The sequence below is a fragment of the Alnus glutinosa genome, chromosome 5, assembly GCF_958979055.1.
Source record: "Alnus glutinosa chromosome 5, dhAlnGlut1.1, whole genome shotgun sequence".
Lineage (NCBI taxonomy): Eukaryota > Viridiplantae > Streptophyta > Magnoliopsida > Fagales > Betulaceae > Alnus > Alnus glutinosa.
In genome coordinates, this window is record NC_084890.1 from 28,165,402 (window position 1) to 28,188,980 (window position 23,579).

Below are 23,579 nucleotides of genomic sequence, written 5' to 3' on the forward strand. Positions count from 1 at the left end.
TTAGAAGTTCTCTCGCCTATTGGATCTTGGTATTTTCAATCGTTGCGTTTTGTTTTTTTTTTTTCCTTTATTTTTTCTTGGGGTTGGATGACAAGATGAAATTGATGGAGAGAAATGTAAGAGTTATTGTAAAGTAGAATTTGCCCCTTTTTTTTTTTCTTTTTTTTTTTCTTGTGCAATGTGATTCTTTGATTGACATTGGCTTTGTGTGTTGGAGAAGATCTACCGACTGCATATATATATATATATATATATATATATATATATGTATATGTATATATATGTGTGTGTGTGTGTGTGTGTGGTTTTTTTTTTTTTTTTTTTTTTTTTTTTTTCTAGTTTAATATCTCTGCTTGTTGCTGGGTTTTTAATATTTTTTTTTTGAGGAGCCTGAATTCTATTTTTTTTTTTTTTGGGGGGGGGGGGGGGGGATGAATTTCAATTTTTTTTTTTTTTTTGGGGGGGCTTAACCCTTAAAAAAAAAAAAAAGACTTAAAAATTAAAAGCTTGCAAATTTTTTGGGGGCCATGCTTAAACGTGCCTCTACCCTTGCCAATAAACTTTATGAAATTAAAAAATTACTTTTAAATTACAAATATTTTTTTTTCTTAAAAAAAAGAAGTGAAAACATAGCTGGATAAATACTTAGGTCTTTTCAATAATTTTCGTTAAAGAAAACATAAATAATTAACAAAGTGTTTATAGTGAAAATTTCAAAAACTTTGTTGAGACATGCCCCACTTTTTAAACATCAGACGCAAAAGTGAAAAATTGGTCTAACTTTGGGAGATGATTTTTCAAAAACAATAAAAGTTAAAGAAAAAAAAAAAAAAAAAAAAAAAGATTAAGCGTTTTCCCCAAGTTTTTCTAGTATATTTGCTTCTTTCTTTCTTTTTTTTTTTTTTTTTTTTGTTCTTTTTTAATTTAATCACTCAATTACATCCTGCCAATAACAATTACATTTAGAAAGCATAAAAAAGAAAGAGTGAGAGATTATTGAGAGAACCAATACAATTTAGTCACTTTTAAACAATACATTTTGATCTCAAAACAATTCACAACGTCCATAGAAAGCATGAGATGGCTTTTTTTTTTTTAAGATATTATCTTCATATATGGCCTATATGCCACATATACGGTGTTTATTATATTTATTATAAATATAATATACGGTATTATGGTTATGGTAATTTCTATTAATTTAGATTACCGTAATGGAATCGTTTAATTGATTTCAAATCAATTAATAATATTGTTTCCTTGATGGGAGGAACAATACGGTATTTACCATATTTGAGGGTTCCTGACCTAGCCTATAAATTAATAGCATGTGTACACCATCAGTACGGCAATACAGTCATAGGCATAGGTAATAGGTTAGAAGATCCCTCAAATAATCTTTTCTTATTCTTCAGATGGATCGTGGAAACGCTTGAGCAAATATGGCTAGAGGTAAGCCTGAATCCTATCTTATTTGTTTCCGCTGCGCATGTTAGTTTAAGTAATATGTTGAATATTTCTAACATGTGGTATTAGAGCAGCCTCTATGCTATTTTGCTTAGCATTTAATTTTGCTATAAATTATCAATGTTGAATCCAGTGTTTTATTTCGTGAATATAACTAGATCTGTTATTCAGATACGGTTGATAACTCATTGTTTTGATATGATTATTTTTTGCCTTTCTTGATTATTTTTAGCCGTAGATTCATTGTCGTGAAATAGCCGTGTCACCATGGAAAAATCCTCACATAGCAACACCGACATTTGCCGGCGAAAAGCTGCATAAGGGTGAGTGGGTTCTACCTCAGGTAGAAGGCGGCGGCTTTTTCGTGGCCGCCATCGTTGCGTGAGACAGCGGTGGGGCTAAGGGCCGTGACAGTGAACAGCGACGCCTGAGGGTCGCCGTGACCTGCTGATCGGCAAACCGGCAGATTGCACCGGTTCTTTGTAGCCGGCGCCTGAAGAAGAAACCCATGGTTGAACATCACCGGCCGATCCTCAGCACCGGCCATTCACTGGCGAAAACCCGCATAAGGCTAAGCGGGTTTTCACCGCATGTAGTAGGGACCGGCCCATAAGGGCCGGTGTCATTCCGGATGGAAGAAGCCGCTGCACTGCAAGCGGCCTCTTCCCTGTCACTAGAATTGGCGGCCCTTACGGGCCGCCTGGTTCCTAGGCAAACGGCGATCCCTCTGGGTCGCCGTTGCTGCTAAAGCAGCGGCCCACAGTGGCCGTGCATAAGGAGGCAGTGGATCTAGCCGGCGTTCATGGTGAAGAGAAAAAGGGTTTTTTTCAGTTTTTTTTTTTTCGGGTCAAGGGATAAGGAACCGGGTAGGGTTTCGACCCATCAGGCAAATCGGGTTCCAAGCTTGGGTTCAAAAGACTTTCGGGTCAGGGTTGGGCAATACTCGGGTCAAATTGCTGGTCGGGTTCCGGGTGTGGGTGTTTTAACCCATGCCTGATCTGTTTTTGAATTTTTCCAAAAAAAAATGGTGGGCTGACCCGTTTGGTCTAGTCCGATCCAGAAGTAACCCGACCCATTCTGTTTAGCCCATTGAAGTGGGCTGGCCCGAATATTGATCCCTTTCTAGTTAAAAAAAAAAGAAAAAAAAAGAAAAAAGAAGGGAGGCCCATTAAGTGACAAATACAGAGACCTGGCCCGATTAACCTATAAGAAACCTGACCCGATTAAGTGGGCTGATCATATTAGGCCAGCCCAATACAGTGACCCATTTGAATTTTGTGAAAATAAGGAAAAATAAGGCTTAGGTAGAGATTTGAACTTAGGACCTTTGAGTCCATTAAGCTACAAGATTCAAACCATTGAGCTAAGCCTAGTTTTACGTATTCACATTAAGGTTTTATTCACTTTATTATTTACACTGTTCTGTGTTAATATCATTGTTTCCTTAATACATGATCTTGGGAATATTTTAATTGTTTAATTTATATTATTTATAAATTGCTTAATGCACAGACTTAAGAATAATTAACAATACCATATATGCTGGCGTGTTTACAGTAATATCCAAGAATGCATTGTCTAGAAAAGTTCTGGTTAGGAAAGTCTTGGGATTTAAGTGTGTCCAAGTGACCCCCCTCACTTTCCTAGGAACTCACCTGGTTGCACCTTGGAAAATGCTGTTTACCCCATTTAGTTATTGGTTTGTTATATTCTTGGGGCCTTTTATGAAGCATCTATAAAGTTGTTAGATGTTAATGAAGTCGCAATTATTATGATAATTTTGGGAGAGTCAAAGCATCCCAATTTTTGAATAATAATTGCATCAAGATTACGCACACGTAATTATCATAATAATTATGGGAGAGCCAAAGCATCCCATTTTTGTATGATAATTACATCAGGATTACACGCATGAATCTCATAAAGATTTATTAGATGTTCATGAATTACAGCGTGATTATTATGATTTTGGGAGAGACAAAGCATCCTAATTTTGTAATAATTGCATAAGGATCGTACACATGAACTTCATATAGAAAAATTAACATCTTATTGTAATTAATTCATAAATTTAATTACCTATCCCTAAAGGGAAGTTTTTATTTTTATGAATTAATTAGAATGAGATAACAAATTTAGTATTAAAAGTAAAATTTCTCTCGTTGCCCAAAAGTACGAAGAATTTTATTTATTAATATTTAAATTTATTAGTCTTATTAATAAAGAGTAAATTTCATGTGTGATGCAACCTTTGCCCACAGGTAGGTTGAAATTTACTATTTAAATTGGCATTGGCTAATTTAAAATAAAGTTGACATCGTCTTGTAGTTAATTCATAAATTTAATTACTTATCCCCACAGGGAAGTTTTTATTTTTATAACTTAATTAGAATAAGATAACAAATTTAGTATTAAAAGTAAAATTTCTTTGGGTTGCCCAAAGGTACAGAGAATTTTATTTATTAATATTTAAATTTATTAGTCTTATTAATAAAGAGTAAATTTCATGCGTGATGCAACATTTGCCTACATGTAGGTTGAAATTTACTATTTAAATTGGCATTGGCTAATTTAAAATAAAGTTACTTCATAGCATTAAAGTATTTATTTTCTTGGTTATTGCAGCTATTCATATTACTCTACTTTGGTAGTTTTATATTCCAATACTTTATGGTAATATTTTTCTGACTGGAAAAAGATTAATATGCTTTTTCATTTAAGTGTTTCTAATTTCATTATGAAAATGAAGGATATTGTAGTTTAGCTTAAGTCCCTAAAGATTGAGATTTTTTAAGTCATTATTGGTCTATTTCATTTCTCTCTTCTAAGTGTAGAATTTTATCTTATAACACACATAAAGATAAATGGTTAGTAAATAAACTTATAACCATGTGTGTTCAAGGATATGAGAGAATTCATAAAGTGTTCACATGGTTACTCATGTCAAGGGAAGGACCGATAAATGCAATCATGTCCAACACTTAAAACATGAGAATAAGGTGCCAATAAAGTATTATGGCAATCAAGATACCTGTTTCTCATGCAATAAGAAAAATTAAGGGCATATAAAGAAAGATTGCATGAAGTTAAGAAATGACTTAAAATAAAGATAATCTCATATATCTAGTATGTCGTGAATCTCTTTTAGTGACTCATTCAAATATGTTGTGGATTGATTATGGTTTAACAATCCACGTTGTTAACACAAATGCAGAGTCTTTTTAAAGTGAATAACACGTGTTTATAATTTGAGGTTGTTGGGATCTATAGGTTAATTTTGAGATTCAGTTATATTTTTTACCTCAAAAATGATTTATATTCCATAATCTTTTAGAAATTTATTTTCTAGTTTGGTTTGTTAAAAATTTCAATTTTATTTTAAACTTGAAATTTTTCTTATTTTAGGTGGAAAATTGGTTGGGGTTTATTTAAAGTCTATTTAAAATTGACCTACATCTCAATTTTTGAAACAAAATTATTTGTTTGTTTCTGCATACTGATGTTGACGTAAAGTAGAGTCTTTGAGAATTTTTTTTAAAAAAAATGCTCTTGTTATGGCTTGGAGATTGAAATATATCTCCATACAGAAAATAAAAGTCGGTAATTTACTGACTTTGGTACTTGTGTGGACTGCATAAGAGAAAACATACTAACAAGACCACTAGAGGTGCCAAAGAGAGCTTTTTGAGATTCTTGAGATCATGTACATTGAAAGGTGTTGACCTTTTCATACTCATTGCCTAAATGGTCAGAGATATTTTTATCTCTTTTAGTGATGACCATATAAGGTTTATGTATCTCTATCTTCTAAATATTAAAGCTGGGGTATTGAATGCTTTCAATACCTATAAGGAAGAAGATGAGAAACAATATGAAGATCATAAGATCTAATATAGGCATAGAGTATTAAGGTAGGTATACACAAAAGGGAAATGATTAGTAATACTAATCTATTATTACTTATAGAGTAAAGCTTTGAAGACCGTTGTGTATATGTTGAACAGGATTCCATTTAAGGTTGTCCTTAAGACACCTTTTATGAAATAAATGGAAGTCAAGTTTAAATTATTTACACATATTTGCTAAAGAGGGGATTTATAATCCTCGCCTAAGGAAATTATATTCAAGGACAATCAACGGATCTTTTATAAGCTATCTAGTAAACTTTAAGGGGTTTTAATGTTTTATTATCCTTCATATAATCCTAGAGTTGTTGATTGTAAAATTTCTAGAGGATGCGGAACCTAGTGGGAGTGCTTATTCACACAAATTGGAATTTAGAAGCACTAGAGCTGGCCAAATCTCCTCCTCATAGAGGATGATTGATTGAATTTAGGGAAAATCAGATTGATTATCCTGAGCCACAATCACTTCTAGAACAACCAACTCATACAGAACAGGTTCAAAATCTATTCTCCCATTGCAAAATGCAAAGGAAGTAGAATTAAGAAAATCTTATAGAATAAGGAGATCAACAATTCTTAGTGATCATGTTGTATATCTCCTAGAGTCTGATGTTGACATTGGACATAAAGATGATCCAAAATTGTTTTCACATGCTATGAGTGGAGAAAACTCCACATTGTGATTCAATGCCATAATGTAAGAAATAAGTCCATGGCTAAAAGGTCAAGTTAGACTCGTAGCCAATGGTTTTACTCATAAGGAATGCATTGATTATCGTGAAACATTCTCTCCAGTGTCTAAGAATGGTTCATCAAGATATCATAGTATTAGTAGCTCATTTTGATCTAAAGTTACATCAAATGGATGCGAAAACAACTTTTCTGAATGGGGATCTTAAAGATGAGGTTTACATGAAACAATCAAAATGTTTTATAAATAACAGTCAGAAAGCTTGCAAATTAAAGAATTCTATTTATGGGCTGTGATAGATCTCTCATCGATGATATACTTTTTATAAGGTTATTGTTTCATTGTTTATTGAAAACCTTGTTAATTAGTATACCTTAAGGTCAGAGGGAGTACAATAATCTTTCTAGTCCTATATGTAGATATTATTTTGCAAGTGGTGATTTGGGTTTGCTACATAAAGTTCATTTCACAAAACTTTGAAATGAAGGATTTGGGTGAAACCTCTTATGTCTTTTGACATAGAGATTCACAGAGACATAAAGAATATGAACATTGTCTCAGAAGGCCTACATTGAAAAAGTTTTGGGAAGATTTAGAATGAAGGATTATGCATCTTCAGTAGCAATTAAGAGGGACCAATTAAATACAAATTAATGTCCCAAAATGTATTGGAATAAGGGCAGATGAAAAGTGTTTTTTTTTTTTTTTTTTTTTTTTTTTTTTTTTTTTTTTAAGCATCTGCATTATGCAACCTAATGCAAGGCTTGCATTAGACTTAACCATTTGACTAACAATAATAATATTTCGTCAATAAAGTGGTGCAAATAAAGTCTTGCAGTATATGCAAGGAACCAAAAAGTACAACTTAACATAAGGATACACTTTCCATTTGAAGGTGGTTAGTTGTTCAGATTTGAGTTTTGCTGATTATGTAGATAGTAGAAAGTCTACTTTAGGGTATATATCTTTTTATTGAGAGATATATCTTAAAGATGCAGTATGTAACCTAATGCAAGGCTTGCATTAGACTTAACCATTTGACTAACAATAATAATATTTGGTCAATAAAGTGCTGCAAATAAAGTCTTGCAGTATATGCAAGGAACCAAAAAGTACAACTTAACATAAAGATACACTTTCCATTTGAAGGTGGTTAGTTGTTCAGATTTGAGTTTTGCTGATTGTGTAGATAGTAAGTCTACTTTAGGGTATATATCTTTTTATTGAGAGATATATCTTAAAGATGCAGTATGTAACCTAATGCAAGGCTTGCATTAGACTTAACCATTTGACTAACAATAATAATATTTGGTCAATAAAGTGCTGCAAATAAAGTCTTGCAGTATATGCAAGGAACCAAAAAGTACAACTTAACATAAGGATACACTTTCCATTTGAAGGTGGTTAGTTGTTCAGATTTGAGTTTTGCTGATTGTGTAGATAGTAAGTCTACTTTAGGGTATATATCTTTTTATTGAGAGATATATCTTAAAGATGCAGTATGTAGATTATAGTTGCTACGTCTACCAAGAAAGCTAAAAGTCTAGCGTGCTATGAATTTAGTACACAGGCATGATGGATGAGACATTTTGTTGAAAGTCTCAATATTGTCGATTTTACAGTTAGGCCATAAAGATACTCTGCGGTAATTCTACTATAATCTTCTTTTATAAGAATAAAGAGTAGAAGCAGAAGTAAATCGACATCAAGTATCTCAGTACGAGAGATAACATTAAGAGACATAAATGGTCTATTGAACATATAAGTACTGAATTAATGATTGCGGATCCCATGACTTAAAGTTTACTGGTAAAGAAAGAATAAAGTCATGCGGAGTATATGAAACTCATTAATTCATTTTTTGCTTGGTTAAATTGGTTTGTCTCCTTTTGGTCTATAGACATAAAGTTATTATAATAAAGATTTTGTGCACATTTGTTATTTTATCCATGAGGATAAATAAAGTTGGACCCGAATGACTTATAGGAAGTTCATTCTTAAAGCTTGATTTTCCATAAGGTACTCATATAAGGAGTGTTTTACATTGTGATACATGAAAGGGACGACCTAATTTTATAATGGTTTTACCGCCATGATTCGTGTGAAACATTTCTTATCTGAGTTGGAGGATTCCATAAATGATTGGCCAAATTAAAGAACCTAATACTATAAAGTCATGTCTCATAAAGGCCAAGTGGGAGAATGTAAGATATTATCTCCATATACGGCCTATATGCCACATATACGATGTTTATTATATTTATTATAAATATAATATACGGTATTATGGTTGTGGTAATTTCTATTAATTTAGATTACCGTAATAGAATCGTTTAATTGATTTAAAATCAATTAATAATAATATTTCCTTGATGGGAGGAACAATACGGTATTTACCATATTTGAGGGTCCCTGACCTAACTTATAAATTAATAGCCTGTGTACACCATCAGTACGGCAATACAGTCATAGGCATAGATTAGAAGATCCCTCAAATAATCTTTTCTTGTTCTTCAGATGGATCGTGAAAACGCTTGAACAAATATGGCTAGAAGTAAGCCTGAATCCTATCTTATTTGTTTCCGTTGCGCATGTTAGTTTAAGCAATATGTTGAATATTTCTAACATTTTCCTCTATTGTAAGCTAGATTACGACAAATGGGGCTTGTATTATGGGATTAGGTTTGAAGAACTAATCTACGCTGAAATGCCTTCACCATGAAATGCGTTGTCTATATTAACTTTAGCTACTTAACTGGTTTTTCAAATGGGGTAAGGCTCGGATTGGACTGGATACCTTTTCCCCATGATGTCCAAATATGATCTCAAAAGCCTTTGCTCTCAACCAAATTTTCTGTAAATACTGACAGGATTTATTATTAGTTTATTTCTCAGACATTCTTAAAAGTCTATTCAATTTCTGAAAACAAGGTTAACATGATCAGGGATGTTGTCGGCATACCTCCCACAATATTTGTTGCATCTTCGTAACAAAATAGGAAATAATGCTTAATTAACTCTGTGGTGTTTTAAAAGCATTTTCATTCCTTTTGTGACAATAATCAAATAAAAATTTTAGTTTATTGGCTTTCAAAAGCAGAATAACACTTCCAAAAAATAAGTGAAAATCGTGTAAATCACATAAAAGAAAAACAAATATCCTATAAAACATTCAAATGAATTAAAACATAAGACCTTTATTTTTAGTTTAATTCATATAAATTAAAACATGTTAAAATTTTTATTCTCATAGGTGTAGTTTAAAATGAAAATAAGTAAGAAGAAGAAAATCACGATTTTGATTATCAAAGCATAAAATAGAAAATTAGCAGAAATTTTTTTGTTGTTGTTGTTGTCGATGTGGTACCTATTATATCTCAATCTTATATAATTCTGAACATTCAAAAAAACAAATAAAAAAAAAATCTCATAAACATTCAAATGAAGAATTGGTCAACCAAAAATTTCACAAACAAAATGGAAACATATTAGATTTCAACCAAAAATATAAAATACTAAAGAAACACATTTTTTCACAAAAGAGTCCTACTTGTATCATTAATTAAGAGAGAGACTAATTGTATCATTAATAGAGAGAGATTAAATAGACCAGTTCAATTTTATTTAAAAGACCGGTTCAGTACTTAAAGGATTGGTTTAGTCACTAAAAAGTATGGGTTCATGCCACGTGTCACCATTCTATACCATTCTAAGGAAGAACTCGGCTTTTATATATATATATATGATGTGCTTCTCATATACCAAAAGACACATGTTAATCTTATATGTGGATTGTAGAAAAATTTTCTACAAACCGGTTTGTAAGAAATTTTTGTCCATAATACAATTAATCAAAAAACCCAAACCGAGCAAAAATTTCCTACAAACCAAATTTCATACAATTTACATATAAAAGTGGCATGTGTCCTTTAAACATGTGAAAATCACATATTTTTGTTAATGCTATTAAAAAAGGGACAAGAATTTCCTACAAACCGGTTTGTAGGAAATTTCATACAACCCACATATAATATTGATATGTGTCCATTGACATGTAAGAATCACATTTTGTTTTAATAGCATGTGTTTCTTCCGTGTTTAAAGAACACATATCATTCTTATATGTGGATTGTATGAAATTTCCTACAAACCGGTTTGTAGAAAATTTATGTCCTTAAAAAAGCATGTGAGAAATAAATGGGAATAAAAAAAACATGCGATTCTCACATGCCAATGGTCAAATATCAATCTTATATGTGAGTTGTAAGGTTTGTCGGAAATTTCTATCAAAAAAAAAAAATGTTGGTTTGGTAAAAAATTTAGGGTTAAATACCCCACTGGTACCTGGGTTTTAAACGTTTTTAAATTTAATACCTGAATTTTCATTTGTATTATAGGTGGTACTTGAGTTATGGGTAAAAACCCATTTGGTACCTCTGTTAGATTTTCCGTCCAAATTTTAATGGCTCGCCACGTGTCAACTGTTGAGGTTGACATGTGGCACTATATAAAATAAATAAATAAAAAATAATACAAATCTTTAAAAAGTAATAAAAATAAAAAAAAAATAAAAAAAACACCATGAGGGTGCCCTGGGGGGTGGTCGAACCACCCCCATGGGCCACGGGGGTGGTTCGGCCATCCGCATAGGCAAACCCTCAAAAATTTTTGATGAGTTTTGGCCCTTGGAGGTGTCCAAACCACCCCCTCCGGCCATGGGGGTGGTTCGGCCACCCCATGGGCAAACCCTCATGTTTTTAATGGGTTTTGGCCCTTAGGGGTGGCCGAACCACCTCCAAAGGCCGTGGGGGTAATTCGGCTAGTCCTAAAGGCCAAAACCCTTTTTTTTTTTTGCCATGTGGTGGCCGAACCACCCCATGGGAGGTGGCAGAGAGCCACCCCTTGGCCAAAATGGGAGTGGCTTAACCACCCCTCTTCTTTCTTTTCTTTTTTCAATTTATTTTAATTATTTTTTAAAGTTTTTTATTTTTTTTTATATAGTGCCACATGTTCAACCTCAGTAGTTGACACGTTGCAAACCATTAAAATTTGGACGAAAAATTTAACAGAGATACCAAATGAGTTTTTATTCCTAACTCTGGTACCACTTGTAATACTCTCTCTCTCTCTCTCTCTCTCTCTTTTTTTTTTTTTTTTTTTTTTTTTTTTTTTTTTTTAAGAATTGGTTCTAACCTAATGTGTCACAATTCCATGAGATCTATTATTTTGAGAAATGTTCCACAATCTCATAAGATTGTGACACATTAAGTTGTTGGAACCAAATTTTTTTAAAAAAAATATTGGAATGTCAAGCATTTCTACGGAGGAATACCAATTTGTTTCCCACATGTACTTCTAATCATTCTTGTTTACATGCATGACTTTTGAAAATTTCTTACTGATGCATCAAATATTAATGCTTTTGAAGTTTGGAAACTGTGGGTCACTGGAACAACATGGATTTGCAAGGAACAAGATTTGGGCAATTGATGATAATTCTCAACCCCTGCTCCCAATTGATTCCAATGTGAAATCCTTCATTGACCTACTACTTAAACCATCGGAAGAAGACCTAAAGTGCTGGCCCAATATGTATGAGCTTGGCTCCTGTTTTATAAATGGAAACCACCATTAAGATATGATATGTATCACTTTCAGTTTGAAGAAACTCTTTATGTTTTTGTTGATTAAGTTTACACCATTGATTGTGTAGTAGATAGGACATATAGTGGATGAAGGACCAGGTATTTGTTGGTGTGCATGATTATGGTCTTAGTTATTGTTGAAATTGAGACACTACTGGTGAGCCCAAAAACAAATAATAGATAACATATTAGCAAAAATTGAGAGGGAATGCCGAGTCTTGAAAATATTAAAAACATAAAAAAATAAAAAAGGGATGGCTTTGGCCGGGCAAATTTGGTCAAGGGGGAGGCTCAGCCACCTTTATGGCTAAAAAGAAAAAAGAAAAAATTGTGAAGGTTTTGGCCCTTGGAGGTGGTTAAACCACCCCCGAGGCCCATGCGGGTGGTTCAGCTACCCCCAACGACCAAAAAAGAAAAGAAAAAAGGAGAGTATTGGCCATTGGTGGTGGCCAAACCACCCCCAATGGCCAAAACCCTCATAATTTTTTTTTATTATTATTATTTTTATTTCTTCTTTGGCCATAGGGGTGGCTGTGCCATCCCCCCCCCCCTCCCCTTTTTTTTGTTTAAATTTTTAAAGCTTTTTTTAAAATTTTATTTTTTCAATTAATTTTAATTTTTTAATTTTTTTTTTTTATATATATTGTGCCATGTATCAACCCTCAGGGCAAATCATTAAATATTAGACGAAGGTATTAAGTCTGTTTTAAAATTCAAAAAATATTAGACGGAGGTATTAAGTCTATTTCCAAAATTCAGGTACTATCTGTGATGCGAATAGAATCTAATGTACCAAAAAATAAAAAATTTAAACAACATGTATCAAATATGTATTTAAGTTAATTTATCCCTTTTACTTTTTTTTTCTCTTCCTTTCGAGCTTTGAGCTACGTCTTAGAGCATCTCCAACAGAGTTGCTATTTTAGCCAAAATAGTCAAATTTGACTTTTTTTGCTCTTTTTTTCAATCCAGCAGATTAGCTTCTTTAACCTTTTTTCCTTAACAGTGAACTGGCTATTCACTATTATCTGTTTACACTTTTTTTATTAATATTTTTTCTCTCCCCCTCTCCATCCCTCTCTGCCAGCCATGAACAACCAACCAAAATCATTAAAATCAACCATAAATATAGCTTTAGCCGTGATACATATAACTGAAACAGGGGAGACACATTCAAGCTTCAAAATCAAATGGGTTCAACTAAAAATCATCAACCAAAATCAACCTATTTTACCAGTCACCGGAAATCGCTCATAATCACCGGAAATCACCTAACTCTGCCGGATCTGCGCCTAGCTCAACCAGAACTCGTCTCAGGCCACCGGAGCCCGACTCATGGAGGATCGGGTTGATGGGTTTCGTCTGGGTTCGTTGAGTTCAGCGGTTCTCTCTCGAAAATTGCTCATAATCACTGAAAATCACTTCTGACTCTGCCGAATCCGCGCCTAGCTCAACCGGAACTCGTCTCAGGCCACCGGAGCTCGACTCATGGAGGATCTGGTTGATGGGATTCGTCTGGGTTCGTCGAGTTCAGCAGTTCTCTCTCGGATTAGTCTCGGCCTCTCGGCCTCTCGGGTCTCTCCATCTCCGGCTCTCCTCTCATGGGTCTCTCCCTAAATCCCTCGATCTCTCTCTCGGTGTGTTTCAGACGAAAAGAGAAAGGAAGAACAAGAAAGAGAGATCGGACAGAAGGGAAAATGAGGAGAAGAAAAGAATAAAAAAATAATAATAATAAAAAAAAGAGTAGGAAATAATATTTAAATGTATGTAGAGAGTTGAATAATAAATCTGTTGGAAAGAATATAGGAAAAACAGTAGTTAAAGTAGAGATTGATACTTTTTGAATAGCTATTTTAACTCCAACTGCTGGAGATGCTCTTAGGGTGTCTCTTGCGACAGACGGAGATTTGACACTGACATCACGAGTTAGGAATGTCAACGGCAAGCCGTTTAGTTTCTCATTTGCCTATCACACAGACTTGTCAGTTTCTGACATAAAGTATGGAAATAAAATGACAAACAAGTTTTACTCCATTCTATATATTTCTTTTAAATTTCAATCAGACAAATTTACATTGCTCTTGTAAGGGCCTACATGTTATAGTTCTCTGCTGCTGTAATTATGAGCATGTCTATTCTGGGTGTGCGATTTGCAATTTTGCACTAATATGAACATCAATTAATGTGACTCAGTGAACTAAGAATCGAAGGGTTGGAGACATTTTACTACCTAGACAATCTTTGCCGAAGAGAACGCTTTACAGAACAAGGAGATGCTATAACTTTTGAATCCGAGGTAAGTTCTCTTGTCTGTTATATAGAGAATGGTGTGAAATTTCTTTACTAGATCATATCAAGATGTTATTATTATTTTTTTATGAAACTTCCATTGACAAGTTAAAGGTTTCTGCTAAAGAAATTAGAAATTGACGACAGAATGATAGCTGCATTCCTCAAGACTGATATGGGGAGGAAACATCTTGTTTGTACATTTTTAGACCCTTTAAAAAAATCAAACTTTTTCAATTGTAGTTGTTTCATAAGAATGACATTGTAGCAGTATTTTATCATGTCACTGAGCCTCTACTTTTAATCTTGCATTTAATTACTGCTGCTTTTCTTTTGGGTGCAAACAGAGGGATGACAGTTAAAGAGTCCGTGTTTTCTTCTGTTTTTCCTGGCATGCAGCTGGATCGAGCTTATCTTAGTTCTCCTAATGTAATCGCAGTCCTTGATCATGAAAAAAATGCTAGACATCCAAACATTTTTTTTCAAAATTTGATTATAACCTGATGTGTCATAATCCTATGAGATTCAATGTGTCACAATCTCATAGGATTGTAACACATTATGCTGGAACCAAATTCTAGAAAAAAGTGTTAAGATGTCAAGCATTTTTTATAAAAAAAGCGGACATACGTAATAAGAAAGGACGGACTTTCGGATGCCGGTAAGCTGCCATACATATGAACAAGTATAACCATCACATACAATAAAAGGAAATAAAATTCCTGGTCTTCATTTTCCACCAACTTGTTTTCCTACTGCGTACAGTGGTTTGGAATCCTTGGGAGAAGAAATCAAAATCAATGGTAGACATTGGTGATGAGGAATACAAACAGATGGTTTGTGTTGATGGGGAAGCAATCGAGAAACCCGTCACTTTGAAGCCAGGCGAGGAGTGGGCAGGGCCGTTGCAGCTCTCGGTTGTGCCTTCCAGTTTCTGCAGTGAGCACCTCAATCATTTTTAGGAAATTTGAAGAGAAAAAAGGAGCTTTTGTCTTCTTTTGTTCTTTTTCACAGCCTCCCCTCCCCGTAGGAACAACATAGTTTTTTTTTTTTTTTTTTTTTTTTTTTTTTTTTTTTTTTTTTTTTTTTTTTTATGAAAATCCCTTCTCATTAAAAGAGACCAACTGGTCAAATATCCAGGGTTCCAAAAAACCCTAATACACATAAGTCACAGCACAGCGGTGAGAATTTCTTCCACCCAGGCAAAATAGACTAAGACCAATACAAAATACAGCTGCTCAAAAATCTAGACAACAGCAAGATGCCTCTTTAACACAATAAATCCTACTGAGACCCAGAGAGGGCACACAAACTAAGCTATCAACTAGCTTTGAAGTACTAGATTCTGATATTAAAAATACAACCCAGCAGCTGCATTCAAAAACAACCAAACAAAAACAAAGAAAAAACCAACTGCAAATGCACTGGCCGACCATTTCCCCACTTCCCCCTTTTGACTCGCCGGATCGAATACCTAAGTCCGGATCTGAACCGGAAATATGGGCGCTTGACGGGTGAGGTCGGAAGTGTCAAGCGAGGAAAGGATCAGGTTACGAAGAAGAAGATCCCCCAAAACCGAGCCCCTCCACGCCCTGAACCGCCGAACCAGTAGAAACCCTAAGCCGCCGCAGCTGCAATCAACCACAAAAACTGAACGAAAAAAACAAACCCCAGCGTGGCCATCGACCAGCAACGCCGACACAAAGAATCCTGACAGAAAACGGCCCCATGGCGCTCCAATCCAACATCACCACTTCAACGAAGCCCAAAAACCCCCGCCGCCACGAATCAGACCGGAACCCCAAGGAAGAGAACCAAAACTTGGAAACGGGGAAAATCATCGGCCGATACACCCCAGAAATCGAAAAAAAAAAAAAAAAACCACTTCTCCAACCCGAAAAGGTTGAGAAAAAAACCACTTCTTCATCCCAAAAAGGACGAGAAAACACCCCTTCACCTCTAAAGAGCGGGGCTATATGTACATATACAAATTATATAATGGCTCAAACGTTAAGATGTAGTACTAGGATCATCGGAACAGCCTATGTTTTAATTCTATAGCTGCCCAAAGAAGGTGGAAAAGAATTGTTTTTATAATTCACTACTCATTTATTTTTCTTTCTTTTCTGAGTATAATATCTTGTTCCTTTTTATGAAGGATATACTTTCAAACAAATGCTTCAAAACACGAGGGAAAATAAAAAGGGAAGTGCTACAATTCCCACCCCCATCCCACCCCAATCCCACCAACCCTAAGTGTAAAAAGTTGAAAATTGATTTATTAAATAAAAAAATTAAAACACTTAGAGTTGGTGGGATTGGAGTGGGATGGGGGTGGGAATTCTAGCATTTTCCAAAATAAAAATTGGTGGGGAAGCTGCTCTCTTACTATCAGAGCCAGGTTTCGATCCTGGGACCTGTGGGTTATGGGCCCACCACGCTTCCGCTGCGCCACTCTGATTGTTGAGAAATAAATGAAACAGTTAGAGTTTATACTATATTCTCTACAGGCTGTTGTCTGTGGTACCTATTAAATTTCAATGCAAATAAAACTAAAAAAATAAAAAATTGAACATTAAAAGTATTATACAGAACAAAATAAACAAAACTGGTTTTTTTTTTTTTTTTTTGAATACAAAATAAAACAAAATGGTTCACACTTTCACTCAACCTTTAGTCCAATCAAATAAATTATCTCGCATCACGTTCGATAATCAAATAATTTTTTGCCTTTTTTTGCTTTCAAATGGAGAGAAAATACTTCCAAAAAAAAATTTAAGCGAATCATACAAACGAAAAAATAAAATAGCATTAAACATTCAAATGAATTAAAAAATAAGATTCTTAATTTTATTTTGATTTATACAAATTAAAACATGTTAAAATCTTTGTTTCCCATATAAGTAGTTTAAAATGAAAAGAAGTATAATGGAAAAAATAGTAAGAAGAAAACCTATAGATTATGATTATCAAAGCATTAATAAAAAAATTAACAGGAGTTTCTAATATTATTGGGGTGATACCTATTACATTTTAATATAAATAAAACCCATATAATTCTTAATATTGTAGAAAAATACATAGCTTATGAATACAAAGTAAAACAAAATATTTCACTAAACATTTAACGCAATCAAAAAGCATGTGAGAAATGCATGCGAATAAAAAAACATGTGTTTCTCACATGCCAAGAGAAACATGTCAATCTTATATGTGGGTTGTATGAAATTTCTTACAAACCTGTTTGTAGGAAATTTTTTTCCAAAAAAAAAATGTTGGTTTGGTAAAAATTTAAAAAGTACTTTATTACTTTAAAAAATCCCAAAACTAAGTTCAAAGGGAGGCTTGAAAATGAGACTTCTTTCCTCTTTCTTTTTTTTTTTTTTTTTTTTTTTTTTTTTTTTTTCTCTCTCTCTCTAAAAAGTTATTTTAAGCTTTTTCTATAGACAAAAACTTTATTTTCTAACACAATCCCAAACAGACTCTAAATCTAAAATCCCCAACACGCAAGTTGACCTTTTGGATGAGAGTATAATCCATCAAGATATATTACAACCAGCTCTAAACATTGAAAATCCCTAAAGGCCAACCAGCCTTGAGAGAAGGATCTTGCATGAACCTTGGCCAAAAGTATTTTAGTAATTGTTGGGAAGGGGCAACAATAGAAGTTTCAGGCAAATCTTTAAAGTGGTAGAGAGAGAGCTTAAATTATATTTTTGATTGGCGAAGATGATGGAGTTGATGTCGCAGGAGTCTCCAACAACAAATGCATTCTCACAAGGATTTATACAATGGATTCCAGACGATACATATGTTAAGACAATTGAAAAGGCAGAATACGCAGGATGTGTTTGCGGAACGGGCTTTGGCATTATACATGGCAAATCCAACAGTATGCCCAAGGTATCATCGTCATCTTCCTCCTAGGAACCATTATTTTTCATACAAGTTAGTCAATTGCAAGTACAAGTGGAGGCACAATGATTGTGAAATATATGATGATAGTAATGAGCGTGTTTTGGAGGGACCTCACAAGTTTTTCTTTAAGTTGGTGTCTCATTCTCTATTAAGAAATTGGGATCCACATGTCTCAAGATTATTATATTGGGTGAGCGTGCATTGTATTACATGATATATATATGGTTTTTGAATGTACATTGAAATTTCAACCTTATGTAATTACTTATTTTGTGGGGTTTTAGTGATGATATTGTCTTGAATGTGATGATGGGATCTTATCCTCATGCTTTTTTTAATTAATATATGCAATTGGTTTATGGGTACTTGGTTGATTTTATTGAAAGTGTTGAAGACACCAATAAAGTAATAAGAGCTTTGAAGATACCAATCAAGTAATTAAGAGGACTGTTCAAGATGATCTTAATAATGTACATGAAAATTCAAGTTTATCTTTATGTAATCTAAATATGAATTTTTTTTCCCTTGTTTCTTATATGCAGTTATTCGTCAAGTGACGTCGTTGGACAAGAGAATTGTGAAGTTGTGTTCTAATCTCCTGTGTTTTGGTTTGGAGACATCGTTTAACGTTCGAATGTAAGCTAGGTTTTTTGAATCATGTTATTGACAATGGAACAATTTCTTTGCATTATATAGTATTATAGTTTAAGTTATATGTAAGTCTAATCATTTTTTGAATTGTAATGATTGTGATCATGTTAGTTGTTTAAAGTATACTATTTGTGTATCTTAACTTTAAGCAATGTTTATCAAGTTATATCAGTTAGTTTTTTGTATCATGATTGTTGTAGATACATTATTTGTGAATTAGCCAATTAGATAATTTAATTGGCCTAGAAAAAAATATATGACAGAAGCTAGAAAAAAGAACTTTATTAATTAATGTTGTTTACTACTTAAACGGCATAAAATTTAATGTCACTTACCGTTAAAAATGACATTAAATTTAATGCTACTTATTGTTCAAACGGCATAAATTTAATTATGCTGATTTTCCTCAAATGACATAAATTAATGCTGTTTGTGTTCTAAGCAGCAGGAAATAAATTTAAGACTGCCACTTTAATGTCGTTTGAGAAGCGGCATTAATTAAATGACACTAACTTTTGGTGTGTTTATATAGCCTAAAATGGCATTAAAAAAAAGGACATAAAATGTAGTTTTTTTTTTTTTTTTTGTAGTATTAATTATTTTTCGTCTTTTTTTTTTCACTTTTTAAAACCATTGTTGAATTTGTGAAACCCATCTTATCTCACATATGAGCCACACAGATCTAATGGAGATTTTAAGAAATTAAAAGATAAAAAATAACAAATGAAGAATGTGTAGCATGTCTCATTCTGATCCTCCCCAGGTCAATAGACAGGAAGGAGAGAGCTGGATACTTCAAAAAAAGAGATCAAAATTGTTAAAACAAAAGTAAAAATGATAATTTCTTTTTCAAGGAACTACATCATTTTTCGTTCAAATTTTTTATTCAGAGATATAGGTGCTAAATTAATGTAGATATTATTCATTAATATCCATAATATTTATTTTGATTAATTATTTTGATCCTCTTAATTTAATAAGCTCTGCATCATTTTGATTATTATCTTTTAGTAAAAAAAAAAAAATCGATCAATAAATATTTTAAGACCACATATGAGTAGTATAAATTTAATAAAATTGTGATTAATACACAACCCTTAATACAAATAGTGAACAACCTCAATATGCTTTGAGGTTGTGGCATTAATTGTGCTAAGATTGTATTTTTAGCATTTTTCATTTAATAATAACTTTAGTCGCATTCATCTTAATTGTGATTGAATGCTGGGGACACACTAAAGTGCATAGGAAAAAGGAAAAGTGGCTGAATAATAATGAAAGGAGAATTGTGACACCACTGACACGGCAATATTCTTTATTGAGAGGGATAGAGACAGGAGAAGAATATTTATTTCTTTGTTCATCTTTTGACTGAATTAATGCTCCGCGACACGCTAAAGTGAATAGAAAAAAGGAAATCAGCTTAATCACTTTTTTTTTTTTTTTATTAAAAAATACTATACGTATTTAAATTTTTATAAAGAGAATTTTATTAATTAATATAGAGTTTATTCATTACATAGGATTAAAATAATTAATAAAAAAAATGTTACGAATACCAATAAATAAGATCCATATCATCTTACTAAGATTTTTTATAAAAATTTAAATGCATATAACATTTCTTTTTTTTTTTTTATTCAGCGTGTCACATTTTTAGCACCTACATTATTATTTTAGCACCTATTTCTGAATAAAAGATTTGAACCAAAAAGGATCCGGCCAGTTCCTTTAAAAAGAAATTATCATTTAACTTTTGTTTTAACAATTTTTTTTTGAAGTATTCGGCTCTCTCCAATCCTTTGAACAAGGGAGAATCCGGCTGAGACACATGCTACACATTTTTCATTTGTTATTTTTTATTTATTTTTTATTTTATCTTTTAACTTTTTAAAATTATTATTAAATCTGTGAAGTTTATATATATATATAAAGAAATAAGATGCATTCCACAAATTTAACAGTAATTTTTAAAAGTGAAAACAAAATGAGCGACAAAAAAGAAGTAAATGAATCATTTTCTGTTTTCTTTTTTGCCAAGCAACCCACACCCTACCTGTAGCCTTATAAATAGCTTTATAAATAGGGATGGATGGACAAAAAAGAAGTAAATGAATAATTTTTTTTTTTTTTTTCTTTTCTTTGGGTTGAATGACGGTGTGAGATTGAAGGAGAAAAATGTGTGAGTTATTGTAAAGTAGACTTTGTCCATTTTTTTTTTCCTTGTACAGTGTGATTCTATGATTGACATTGGCTTTGCATATTGGAGAAGATCTACCGACTATATATATATATATATATATATATATATATATATATATATATATATATATTATCTGCTGCATGTATGTGGTTTTTTTCTTTTTTCTTTCTAGTTTAATATCTGTTGCTTATTGCTGCGTTTATATATATATATATATATATATATAGGGGGCCTGAATTTCGTTTCTTTTTTTTTTTTTTGGGGAGGGGGGGGGGGGTGCTGAATTCCATTTTTGGGGGGCTGAATTTCATTCTTTTTTAGGTCATTTTAATAATTTTCGTTAAAGAAAACATAAATAATTAACAAATTGTTTACATTGAAAATTTCAGAAACTTTGATGAAACATGCCACTTTTTAAACATTAGACACAAAAGTGAAAAATTGGTCGAACTTTGGGGGGGTAAAATGTATTTTTCCATTAAAAATTTCACAACTTTGGGAAATGATTTTTCAAAAGAAATAAAAGGTTTTTTTTTTTAAAAAAAAAATTAATCACGCAAAGCTTTCATAGATGTCAAATTTAAAGAATATTTGCTCCAGTCTTATCTATTGCTACATTCCAGTTAATCTTCACCTGACCAATTGCAGGCGCTATCCGCTTTTAAATAGACGTAGAAAACCTTCACTTTCAACTTGCGACTAAGCATTAGCAATTTGGAATTCCTCGGTGAATTCGAATGAACGCTTTCCTAACGATATGATTTGGATAGCTAAAGTTCCCCCAAAAAAATTACAGTATTTCTCCTGAGCTATAAATTTCTAGCCACTACTGTCAAAGTAGAAAACTCTCCTTCATACAACTTATCTTGCAGCTCTATTACAATACGAATAAATTCCTCATTCTCTACTGAAAGCGACTGAACTTTCCTAAAGAGAGAACCTCTTGTTAGAGATAATATGTTGGTTGTCCCACATTGCCTAAGTGAGGAGAAGCTTTGGTCATTGGCTTATATAAAAGCTTCATCCTCTTGTCCCACATTGTTAAGATAGAAGGCTCATTTCTATTCTAGTCTCTATAAATAAGAGAGCACTCATTGTATTCAACTCATTCAATAAAAGCATAATGTAGCCCTTTGGGCTTTATCTTGTGGATGTAGGTCATAGACCGAACCACGTAAATCTCTTGTCTCTTTTATTTTATTATTCCGTATTTTATTTTATTATTCCGCATTTTATTTCTTTTAGATTTAGATTTCTTTCATGGTATCAGAGCATCAGCGGGAGGGAAGGCCCAATCCTCTCTCTAAGGCGTCTTAGAGAGAGGATTGGGCCTTCCCTCCCGCTGATACTCTGATGCAATATACGTGATTGGACAATAGTGCCACACGTGAGCCTTCTATCTTAACAATGTGGGACAAGAGGATGAAGCTTTTATATAAGCCAATGGCCAAAGCTTCTCCTCACTTAGGCAATGTGGGACAACCAACATATTATCTCTAACATTCCCCCATTGGCTTATATAAAAGCTTCATCCTCTTGTCCCACATTGTTAAGATAGAAGGCTCATTTCTATTTTGGCATTTGAAAAGTGTTATCATGCCTTATTTAGCCCACAGTTGGCTTCCATGTAAGGTCATAGTTGGCCCGTTCCGGCCCAAAAGTTGCTGCTGTTCAAGAGCTGCCGATGCTTCCAAATCTGACGTCATCAAGAAGCAAGCTCAAGTTTTCACAAGTTTCCACCTTGAGTTTGAGGGGGAATGTTAGAGATAATATGTTGGTTGTCCCACATTGCCTAAGTGAGGAGAAGCTTTGGCCATTGGCTTATATAAAAGCTTCATCCTCTTGTCCCACATTGTTAAGATAGAATGCTCATTTCTATTCTAGTCTCTATAAATAAGAGAGCACTCATTGTATTCAACTCATTCAATAAAAGCATAATGTAGCCCTTTGGGCTTTATCTTGTGGATGTAGGTCATAGACCGAACCACGTAAATCTCTTGTCTCTTTTATTTTATTATTCCGTATTTTATTTTATTATTCCGCATTTTATTTCTTTTAGATTTAGATTTTTTTCACCTCTGCCTTCTCTATACCAACGAGTTAAGGAAAAATTAGGTTTTTTTACCTATCTTCTCCTTTTTGAAATTTCCTCTTCCACCTCTGGTAAATCTGATACACCATCTTCATCTTTCAACACCTTCTCTCCCAAACAACCTCCTCTTCTCTCCATTCAAAAGACAAGGAAAATTTAAGATCTGTCCCTATCTTCCCCCTTTGCAATTTTCTCTGTGCGGTCCTTTCCGCTTTGTGCGGCCCTCCAGCACGTTGACGCCGACTCTGAAGTTTTCTTCACAGGTCTGATCCCTGTGCCTTATCAGACACACTTGGTCTTCTTCTACGTGTGTGAAATTTCTGTCAAAATTTCTTGCTGCGCTATGAGGAATCACCTGGCAGCTTTCCACCATTCTCAGGTTTTTCTATTAATTCCACAATATTTGAGGCTTGCCCCTTCTGTCAAATGAAAATATTCTCTTGGAATTGTAGAGGGTTATCTCAATCCTTTAAAATTCGTAGTTTACGGGCTCTGATTAGAAAAAATAATCATGATATTATCTTCCTGTCTGAAACTAAGACTGTTTCCATTGCTAGTTCTTTAATACATCAACTTGGTTTCAATATGTTTGTTCAAGCACCTCCCTATAACTCTCGAGGGGGACTTTTACTTGCCTGGAAAAATGATGTTACACTCTCTGATTTTTATGTCTCTCATGATATGATTTGTGCTTGGTGTTCCTTAGACTCCCCTACAA

General features: G+C 33.4%; 1 protein-coding gene and 1 non-coding gene across 2 annotated transcripts; one reads left to right on the forward strand and one right to left on the reverse strand.

Moving 5' to 3' along the window:
- The first annotated feature begins 2,098 nt into the window (after window positions 1-2,098).
- On the forward strand, window positions 2,099-23,579 carry LOC133869208 (putative glucose-6-phosphate 1-epimerase). Its single transcript, XM_062306166.1, has 9 exons — window positions 2,099-2,170; window positions 11,377-11,412; window positions 11,492-11,672; window positions 13,581-13,707; window positions 13,902-14,004; window positions 14,397-14,456; window positions 14,619-14,658; window positions 14,763-14,936; window positions 23,314-23,579. Exons 1-9 carry the CDS (start codon window positions 2,099-2,101, stop codon window positions 23,355-23,357), a joined length of 837 nt encoding a protein of 278 aa, XP_062162150.1. The 3' UTR covers window positions 23,358-23,579.
- TRNAM-CAU (transfer RNA methionine (anticodon CAU)) lies at window positions 16,387-16,458 on the reverse strand. Its single transcript has one exon. It is a non-coding gene; the product is annotated as a tRNA-Met (tRNA).

Bases quoted from the DNA above. Each gene is read 5' to 3' on its own strand.
- LOC133869208 (XM_062306166.1), top strand. From the start codon at position 2,099: ATGGAAGAAGCCGCTGCACTGCAAGCGGCCTCTTCCCTGTCACTAGAA. The intron at 2,171-11,376 runs GTTCCTAGGCAA...TGGAATGTCAAG, and splicing joins CGGCCCTTACGGGCCGCCTG to CATTTCTACGGAGGAATACC. The intron at 11,413-11,491 runs GTACTTCTAATC...ATGCTTTTGAAG, and splicing joins TACCAATTTGTTTCCCACAT to TTTGGAAACTGTGGGTCACT.